At 53.2% G+C, this 9743-nt stretch overlaps 1 protein-coding gene across 2 annotated transcripts; it reads right to left on the reverse strand.

Moving 5' to 3' along the window:
• Positions 1–2878: 2878 nt before the first annotated feature.
• TNNC2 (troponin C2, fast skeletal type) lies at positions 2879–5582 on the reverse strand. 2 transcript variants are annotated; one of them, XM_082743820.1, is made up of 6 exons: positions 5469–5582; positions 3968–4019; positions 3685–3828; positions 3478–3592; positions 3213–3349; positions 2879–3061 (listed from the first exon to the last, which is right to left on the reverse strand). In XM_082743820.1, the coding sequence occupies exons 1-6, from the start codon at positions 5469–5471 to the stop codon at positions 3030–3032; spliced, it is 483 nt and encodes a 160-aa protein (XP_082599946.1). In that variant the 5' UTR covers positions 5472–5582; the 3' UTR covers positions 2879–3029. The 2 variants fall into 2 exon arrangements, 1 of the variants encoding a protein (XP_082599946.1); XR_014315046.1 differs by having other exon boundaries at positions 3213–3592.
• Positions 5583–9743: the final 4161 nt, after the last annotated feature.

A 9743-nucleotide genomic window follows, 5' to 3' on the forward strand; every position in this document is an offset into this window, starting at 1 on the left:
GGACACCTCTCCATGTAGTCCTTGATCAAAGCGTTTGCCCCCTGCCCCCAGGAAGGCCACATGGCCTGTCTCGTGTCAGTCCCAGGGGCTGACTGTAGTTCAGAACTAACTAATCAGTGTTCCCTGGGATTAATTCCTGGGAGAAAGTAAAATTATTTTACTAATAGGGTTGCTAAAAAGAGGAGGGAGTCTGGGCAGTTGGTGCAGTCAGCTGCAGATGGAAGAAAGCCAAGCAGAGACAAGTAGCTGGGAGACAGAGGTGACATTGAGATTGGCCTCTGGCTGGGATGCCTCAGCACCCCAGTTGCAAGAGCCAGGAAAGCCCTTTAAAGTCTGTTTGCTTTAGGTTTTAGCCCTTGCAACAAAAAGAAGCCTAATACAGGAAGTATTCGAAGGTATCGGTTGTTCCCATACATGCCCTACAATTACTGAGTATCTACAAAGTAAAAGCCCAAAGCAGGGGGAAGGACTAGGTCCTGTCCTCAGAGGCTGAACTTGGGCAACGAGGCACGGGTGAGTGGGGTAGAGTAAGTGCCCTACAGAGGGATGGTGAAGAGCTCTGACCCAGCAGTCCGCACGCCACCCCCATGTTCCTTGCACACACTTAGACTTAACCTCTCTAAAATGCAAATTAGTAGCTACCTCAGAGGCTAGATGGGCCTTGGAATAGTGCCTACCTCGTCAGGTAATAAACGTCGGCTGTTAGACTCACATGTTACAAAAGCCCAGAAGTGGGGTACCTAATGCAGACCAGGAGGGTCAGGGAGGGCTGTCTGCAGAAGGAGATGGAGTATGAAGAAGTTCAGGGGTATGGAATACTGGCAAAGTACCATGGTAGTCAGGTCCCATAGGGCTTGTAGGGCCTTCCAGTTAAAGGCCTGTAATTAAAATGCAAAGGCTTTATCTTGAGGCAGCTAATGAAACCTTGAGTAGGCAGGGATGTGATCAGATTTGGTTTCAGAAAGCTGCTCCTGGCTGCCACCTGGGGACTGAGTGGCAGGGAGATTAACTGCTGCTCTCAGCAACCTGGCGAGCTGTGGCGGCAGCCCAAGTCACAACACCGAGTAGGCTCAGAGAGGAGGGGGTAGGAAGAAAGGAGCAGGGTTACTCAGAGAGGAGGGGGTAGGAAGAAAGCAGGGTAGAGTCAATTACAGGGGGCGAGTGGGCTCCGGAACTCCTGATTTGGACCCATCCCTCAGGGTGCCACCCCTGAGGTAAATGAGTGTTGGGAGAACAGGATGGAAGGTGAGCGGGATTTCTCCGTGTAGGGCAGGACCAGTGCCAAGGACTCAGGACAGGCAGGCAGAACTGTCACCAGGTAGATGGGGCCACAGTTAAGAGCCTTGCTCTTGTTTCCTCCAAATGTCCGCATGCCTGGCTACGTCGCCTCACTCTGCCTTCATGTCCTCTGCTGTAAAATGGGCAGAACAGCATCCAACTGCCTCAAGGGTTGTGTAAACGGAAGAGACCTGCCTGCAAGGCGTGGGGCCCAGCACACAGGAGGACTGACCCCTGCTTTTGATACACACTGGGGAACATGAATGAATGAGTCAGAAAGGGGAGCCGAGAACACAAAGGACTTGCAGAGGGAGGACTGTGGCAATGAATAACAGGGCGGGCCAATGTTTCCAGGTGATAGTAGTGATATTAATAATAGCATTAAGCACTTAGCATGTGCCACGCTCAGTTCTAAGCACTCTGCACTACACACACTAACTTGTTCTCACAACCCTGCAAGGTACGTACTGTCATCAAACCCATTTTACAGAATAGGAAATTGAACCACAGAGTGGTTTGTCACTGGCAATGAGGATTCAAACTCTACAAGCACAGTCACCACTGCACCCCATTAGCTTGGACCTGAAGCCTGCTCTAACTGAGCTGTGTGCAAAGAGCTCTGGAAGCCAGAGCCCACTTAGCCAGTGGGAGCAGGGATCAAGGGAGAAGAGGGTATCTGAGCTGGGTCTTGGTCTCTTTGAGATGGTATCTGAGCTGAGTTGAAAAATTTGCCAGGCTTGTTAGAGTTAAAAGGAAGGAGGAGACCAAAAACCCAAAGGCTTGAAAGTGCACCCCCACTGTCCAAAGTGGAGCCACAAATCGGCCGGTGTGGCTGAAACCTGAGCGAGAAAGGAGAGGAAAAGAATTTGGACTTGATTCTAGAAGCAAAGAGGAGCCTTGAAGGTCTTTCAACAGGGGACCAGCGAGGTCAGATTTCTTTTAGCTAGATCATGTTAATGGGCCCTGTGCTGAGCTCATTGGCAGGAGCTAGAGGCAGGGATCCAGTGTGGAGATGATGACGTCAGAAACGCCTTCCCGGCTGTGCGCCCCCACCCTCCTGTCCCACCTGCAGTATGGAGCACCTAGAAACACTCAGAAGAGACGAAGTAGAAGTCACGCAGGAATGCATGCCGCCTAGAACGGATGGACACCGGGCTCAACTTTCCCATTCCCAGCCCGTGAGCCTGCGCGCAAGAACCAAAGGCTGCAGAAAGGAAGGACGGTGGGGAAGGAAGGGGGCCTCACCTCGGGCTCCTCCGAATTCCAGCCTCCTGCCACGCCCTCATCCTACCCGCCACCCCAACACCCTCCCCCCGACAGTTCCAAGCCCCCGCCCCGGGCCTCCCTCTTCCAGCGTCAGGCCCGTCGCGGCCCGGTAGGCCGAGCTGTCCACGTCCAGTTCCAGCCCCGGGGAAGCTGCCCAGCTCTTCCGCGCGGCCCTGGGCTCCTGCGCCTTGGGGCGCCTCGCAGCTTGGCTTCCCCCTCTTCCGAGCCTCGGGTGGCGCCCCAGACGGGAGGGCCCTGACACGTCCCCCAGCCCCCACCCCAGCCCCTACCCCGCACCCCGCACCCCGCTCCTCCTCTCACTCAGGCTACGCGCTTTGCAGTGTCTGCTTTTATTCCCTCTGGACGCGGAGCCAGCAGGGGCCGCGCCTCCCTCCGGCGGCGGAGAGCCGGGCCGGGCGGGGGGCGGGAGGTGACAGTGCCCTCGCCGGAGGGACGCGCGGTCTGGGCGGAGGCGAGGGCGACTTTTACTGCACGCCTTCCATCATCTTCAGGAACTCTGCGGGGAAGGAGAGGAGAAGCATAAATCGCAGGAAACCGCCGGGAGCTCCCCACCCCGCCCACGAAGCAGCCGACAGCCCGGTGCGTCGGGGCCACGCCCCGGGCGTTCCTCCTGGCTCCGCCCCCTGCCGCGCCCCCGCGACCCTCACCGTCGAAGTCAATGCGGCCGTCGTTGTTCTTGTCTCCGTCTTTCATGAGGGATTCGATCTCCTCGTCGGTCACGTGCTCCCCAGAGGCCCTGAAAATCTCAGCCAGCTCCTCCGCATCGATGTAGCCGTCCGCGTTCCTGGGGGGGGCGAAGGGACAGGGTGCGACTCAGGGCAGGCAGGGGCGAGTCGCCCTAGCCGCGGCGACGCCCCCTCCCTCCTGGCCCCGCGGAGAAGTGAAGCGCGGTGCGGCCGGGCCCCAGCGCACCTGTCAAAGATGCGGAAACACTCGGCCAGCTCCTCCTCGCTCTTCCCCTTCGCATCCTCTTTCATCTGGCGCACCATCATGACCAAGAACTCCTCGAAGTCGATGGTGCCGCTGCCTGAGGGGAGCAGGTGGCGGATGAGCCTCACCCCTGTATCCCCACCTCTCCCACCACCGTCGCATCCCCGCCTCGGAGAACCACCTGCTCACCGTCCTCGTCCACCTCCTCGATGATGGCGTCCAGCTCCTCTTTGGTGGGTGTCTGGCCCAGCATCCTCATCACCGTGCCCAACTCCTTGACGCTGATGTCCCCGCCACCATCAGCATCAAACATGTCGAAGGCAGCCTTGAACTCTGAAAGAGCCAGAGGACTGAGGTGGGGCTGGCTGGACTGTCAGCCTCACACCTTCTCTGCCACCCTGCCGGACACCAGACCTTGCCCAGCACACCTCCACCCGGCAGCCAGCCCTCCCACCCGCACCCCTGCACTCACCAGCGATCATCTCCTCGCTGAGGTAGGACCGGGCCTCCGCCTGCTGGTCCGTCTGCAGAAGACACAGAGTCAGAGAGTGGAAGGGGTGGCCCCAGAGCTCATTCTTGCCTCAACCCCCTTCTGTCATTGTGCTTTGGTCTTCCAGAAAAACGATTCCAAACCAGCACCACATTTTGCATGCTCCCACAGCTACCTGACCCCAGTTTTGAAGAGCTAGGGAGGAAACACAGATTATGCCCAAGGTCTTCAACCTTGCTAATCAGATGTCAAGTCAGGAATCCCCCCCCCCCACTAACCTCAGGCAAGTCACTTATTCTACCCTCTCTCTTCTCAGCAGCTTTTCAGGGATGAGGTGACATCCAGGATGTGAAAGGGTTTTGGACAGCGCCAACACGATTCCAGTGTCCTCTCCCAGTTTTCCCTAGCTCCCAGCAGAGCCTGGCTCTGTAATAGGGGCTCAATACATTTGTTTGTTCTCAAATAAATAATAATGCAAGGGAAAGTCATTGAGCACTGGTTAGGTGACAGGCCAGAGACTGGGCCCTGGGACCAAAAAGACTCAGACGCATCATCCCTTCCCTCCAAGAACTTGTGGAGATGGAGATTTTAATTTTCTTTCTTATCATGGAGCCATTGGAGTAAATACTACTGGTGCTGGGGAGAATGTGATGGGGGCCTTGTGGAGGTGAAAATAAGATTTGGGGGGAGGGGGTCTGGCCACCTCCAACCCAAGCCGTCCGGCTCTGGGGGCTTTGAACGGAGGCTGGCTGGGGGGAGGGCTGAGGTGGCCAAGGCGTTCTGCCCCCGGCTACTGCCCTCTTCCTTGCCCTCCCCTCCTCCCTCCTCGTTGCCCACACAAGAGGATGGGCTATTTTTAGCCTGGCATGGGCAACAGCAGCTGTCCTCCAGGGTCTAGTTACCCCTTGAAGTGAAGTGGGGAGGAGGACCTCAGGGGAATTGATAGCCCCAGATTAGAAACCCTCTCTGGGAGGCAGAGGTCTCTCTAACCTTGGTCTATCATCTTCTGCCCCTTCTCCGCAGCACCCTCAGAGCTCTTGGGATCCTGCCCCTTAGCTGGCTTGAGACCCTGCAGCGCAACTACCCCCCCCCTTCTTCCAGAGGAGTCTTCAGGAGAGTTTGGCAAGGCTTCTAGCCCACCCCTGCTGCTGGCTTGCTGGGTGACTCACTCTGGCCCTCAGGATCCCCCCCCCCCCATCATGAGGGAGACAAGCAAGGAGCCCCTCATGGCTCCATGACCAACACAGCCGGAGCCTCAGGTCTGCAGGGAGTCAGCAATCAACAGAACACCCCAATCCCCCCCACCCCTGGGGAAGTCCAAGGCCTTCTTCCCAGTCTTCCTCCTAGATATCTGGGTTCCAGGAACCTTCATGTTCCATCTTCAAATGTCCAATTACTGAACTACAGAACACCCAGATCTGGCCTGGAAGAGGTCCAGAAGAGTTTCAGCAAGCAAAGGGATGAAGTCCCTTCTTGTCCTTACCATGGTTGCTAGTCCCAGGGCCTCCTCCTCTGCTGCGCGTCACCTCCTCAGCACTCCACCACCCGAAGATGCCCTGGCCTGCTCCAGCCCCTTGGATTTGTAGGGGCACCCTCTCCTCCCACCTCCCTGCTCCCCAGGACTAGTTGCCCTGGCCAATCAGATCCTGGGGTCAGCGAGCGCCTCCTCCCCCCACCGCATCCCAGAGTCCTAGCCCATTACCTAATTTAGCCAAGGGCCCTTGCAGAGAAATTTAAGCCTCTGAGCAGGTGGCAGGCCTTGATGTCCTAGATTCTTGGGAGGAGAACCCGCCCTGCTCCACTGCTTTAGGGAGCCCCTGCTCAAGAAACACGGTGGCTCCAAGATGGGTAAAGGACAATCGGAATGGAGAAAAGTGAAGCAGCACAGCAGACAGGGAAGAGGACAAGCCTGTGAAGTCTGAAACCCAAGATCCTGGTCCTGTCGCTGCTAGCTGTGCACTCTTAGGCAGGCGACCTGCCACTCTGAGATTCAGTTTCCTTCTCTGGGAGGTGGAGATGGGGACAGTCGTGACCTCCCTCACAGACAGACCATGGGAAATGAATCCCAGTTCTAAGTCACCTAGCTTGTGCTGGCTCCATAGGGTTGGTGCTTGGCAAGTGGAACGGCCGGCCTGTCTGAACTGTGGTGGAGGGCCGGGGAGGGGAGGAGGAGAAGGTGACAGCCGCGGTCATTGAACCTCTAGGACGAGCCACACACTATGCTAAGCATTTTAACCATGTGATCTCACCTAGATCACCCCCATCCCATGAGGGAAAAGCTATTATTATTCCCTTTTTACTAGGGAGCTTTGTAAATCATAAAGGTCTCTAGTCATATCAGTGATTCTTATTAATCCTGAAGGGAGGGGCACCTGGGTTGTTCAGTTGGTTGGCCTCTGCCTTCGGCTCAGGTCATGATCCCACGGTCCTGGGATTGAGCCCCACGTCAGGCTCCCTGCTCAGCCAAGAGCCTGCCTCCCCCTCTATCTCTGCCTCCTGCTCTGCTTACTTGTGCTCTCTCTCTCTCTCTCTGTCAAATAAAGAAATAAAATCTTAAAAAAAAAGAGAAAAGTCCTTAAGGGAAGTTGGGACAGCCCTTGAGGGGACCTGTCCAAACAAGAAATCTAGGGAGGGGTCCAGGAGATGGGTATGTAGTCGGAGGAGAAATAAATGCTGAAAGTGGACCTTTCTCTCATTTACCTTTGCCAGGGAAAAGGTGTTTGAGATTCTTTTTTTTTTTTTTTTTGAGGGCAAGGGAGACTAGGTGGGGACAAGCTCTCCAGGTGAGTAAAGGGGCAGCCGGCCCCTTCCTAGAGCTCCGTGAAGAAGTCCTGAGCCCCTCAGCTGTCCATCTGGAAAGTGAAGGGATGGGCAGAGCAAGCCCAGGCTGAAGGGAGCCCATCCTCCAAACCCAGGGTCCAGACTGGGTGTCGGAGAGGTAGGCGCTGTGGTAGGATGCTGTGGACAGTGGCTAAGCCAACAGAAAGAGCACGAAGACAACTGAGCGCACAGCCTGGGGCCAGTGAGAGGAGGCTGGATTCCAAGGAAGGCAGACGGATGGAGGCAGCTGGACCGCCATTTTCCTCTATTTATAGGCATTCCCAAGAAAAGCTCAGTGGAGCTAGGCCAGACTATGTAAGGCCTCCCCCGGCCAGGCAGAGAACCAAGGGGGCAGTGACACCAGGGGAGTCCAATTTGATTGTGAGCCCTGGAGCCACTAATGATTCCTTTGAAGCAGGGAGTTTGGAACCCTCAGCAATCATTTGTTCATTAATTTGTTCTTTCATTTATTCAGGAAAATAGATAAGGTGCAAATTTACCTATTCCCTCTAACACCTCCAATCTCCATCCCCTTCCCTCCCCATCCTACATGCTGCTGTGCTCTGGTCAGACTAAAACACAGCTCCAAACAACGCCCTAAGTAGCCTCCGGGTCTTTGCACGTGCTGCTTGTTTCTGCCAGAACTCCCATCGTCTCTCTCTTCACCTGCCCACTTCCCTGTCAACTTTCTCAGCTTTCACATCACTTCCTTGTGACACAGGGCTCATTCAGACAGTAGAGCATGCAACTCTTTTTTTTTTTTTTTTAAGATTTTATTTATTTGACAGAGAGAGACAGCAAGAGAGGGAACACAGCAAGGGGGTTGGGAGAGGGAGAAGCGTGCTTCCCACTGAGCAGGGAGCCCAATGTGGGGCTTGATCCCAGAACCCTGGGATCATGGCCTGAGCCGAAGCCAGACGCTTAATCACTGAGCCTCCTGGGCACCTCAGCATGCAACACTTGATCTTGGTGTCATGGGTATATATGTATATATATGTTTTTTTTTTAAGATTTTATTTATTTATTTATCAGAGAGAGTGTGAGCACAAGCAGGCAGAGAGGCAGGCAGAGGCAGAGGGAGAAGCAGGCTCCCCGCTGAGCAAGAAGCCCAATGCGGGACTCGATCCCAGGATGCTGAGATCATGACCTGAGCCGAAGGCAGCTGCTCAACCAACTGAGCCACCCAGGCGTCCCAATATATGTATATATTTTTTAACTTATTTACTTATATTTATATGAATGTGTATTTAAATATATAAGTATATCTATATTTATATAAATATTTAATTCACATACATGTGTATATATACCCATATATGTATATATTTCAATATAGTTAAATATATAAAATAAGAGATCTATAATTTATACATAAATATATAACATATAATGTATATATAAAATATATAATATATATATTTAAAGGGGCGCCTGGCTGGCTCAGTTAGTGGCCCATAGGACTCTTGATCTCCAGGTCCTAAGTTTGAGCCCCACGATGGGTGTAGAGATTACTTGGAAAAAAATAAATAAATAAAAATAAGAAATAACATCACCTCCTTTGGGATCCCTCCTCCCCTACTAAGGCCAAGGGAGTCCAAGGCAGTCTCCAGTAGTTTCTTCAATCATGGCCCTGAGCATGCCACATGACATGCCTGCTCTGAGTTCCATGAACCGAAGACTGTTACTGTTCATCACTGCGTTCCCCAGCATGCAGCACTTAGCACGCACTCAATAAGTATCGTGTTCTTTATATGAATAACTGGACAGAGGAGCATCTGGTTAAGAGAAGGAAATTCCTAACCATCGGAATAATCATCGGAATAATCATGGGAACGGGAAGCCTCCAGAGAAAAGGAACTTCCTGTTACTGAATGTATGCAACCAGGAATTTTTTTTTTTTTTAAAGATTTTATTTATTTATTTGACAGAGAGAAATCACAAGTAGATGGAGAGGCAGGCAGAGAGAGAGAGAGGGAAGCAGGCTCCCTGCTGAGCAGAGAGCCCGATGCGGGACTCGATCCCAGGACCCTGAGATCATGACCTGAGCCGAAGGCAGCGGCTTAACCCACTGAGCCACCCAGGCGCCCTGCAACCAGGAATTTAATGACCATCTCTCAGGACAGCTGTGGGGAGATACTATACAGAATCCGAGGAGGGGCACCTGGGTGGCTCAGTGGGTTAAAGCCTCTGCCTTCGGCTCAGGTCATGATCCCAGGGTCCTGGGATCAAGCCCCACATAGGGCTCTCTGCTCAGCAGGGAGCCTGCTTCCTCCTCTCTCTCTGCCTGCTTCTCTGTGATCTCCTTCTGTCAAATAAAAAAATAAAATCTTAAAAAAAAAAAAAAGAATCCAAGGAGAGTGGAGAATACAAGACTTCAGGAAACCTAGTTCTCATCCCATTTGTAAGACCCAAGGTAGGTCCCTTCCCCTTCTGTAAAATACAGGTACCAGACCAGATTTCTGACGGCCCATGGTTTTATGAGCACCTGCTTTGTACCCAGACTTGAGAGACATAGGCCCAAACACAAGTTAATATTGTTTGGTGTTCAGTGAATGAGTGAGTGTTGGATGAATTAAGGAATGAAGTGTGTCCCTTTTTGCCCCCTTCACCCTACTACTAAGCTGAATGAAGAGTAGCGTGGACTTTGGGCATAGATCCAAGCCCCTCTATTTCCTAGCACTGGATTTTAGGAAAGTCAGTTTGCCTCTTCATCCTGAAAATGGGCCATTATTATCTGATAACAGCCCCCTTCCTCAACATGTGAGTGTGAGCTGTGTGTAGCCCCACAGAAAATGCCTATAACAGGATGTAGGTCACGGTGGAACCTTTGTGCATAGCAGAGCAGGGAGTGTGTTTCCCATTCAAAGCTACTTCCCCCACCTCTCCTGGGCTGTTCAAAAAGGGTAGGAAGGATTGTCAGAGAGATCTTATTTGCTCC

The sequence above is a fragment of the Mustela nivalis genome (genome assembly GCF_964662115.1).
Source record: "Mustela nivalis genome assembly, chromosome: 8".
Classification (NCBI taxonomy): domain Eukaryota; kingdom Metazoa; phylum Chordata; class Mammalia; order Carnivora; family Mustelidae; genus Mustela; species Mustela nivalis.

What these genes read in the sequence shown, in the direction of transcription:
- TNNC2 (XM_082743820.1), bottom strand. An exon ending in CAGCGAGGAGATGATCGCTG is followed by an intron (nt 3,829 to 3,967) that starts GTGAGTGCAGGG and finishes TGGCTCTTTCAG; the next exon opens with AGTTCAAGGCTGCCTTCGAC. An exon ending in CGAGGAGGTGGACGAGGACG is followed by an intron (nt 3,593 to 3,684) that starts GTGAGCAGGTGG and finishes TGCTCCCCTCAG; the next exon opens with GCAGCGGCACCATCGACTTC.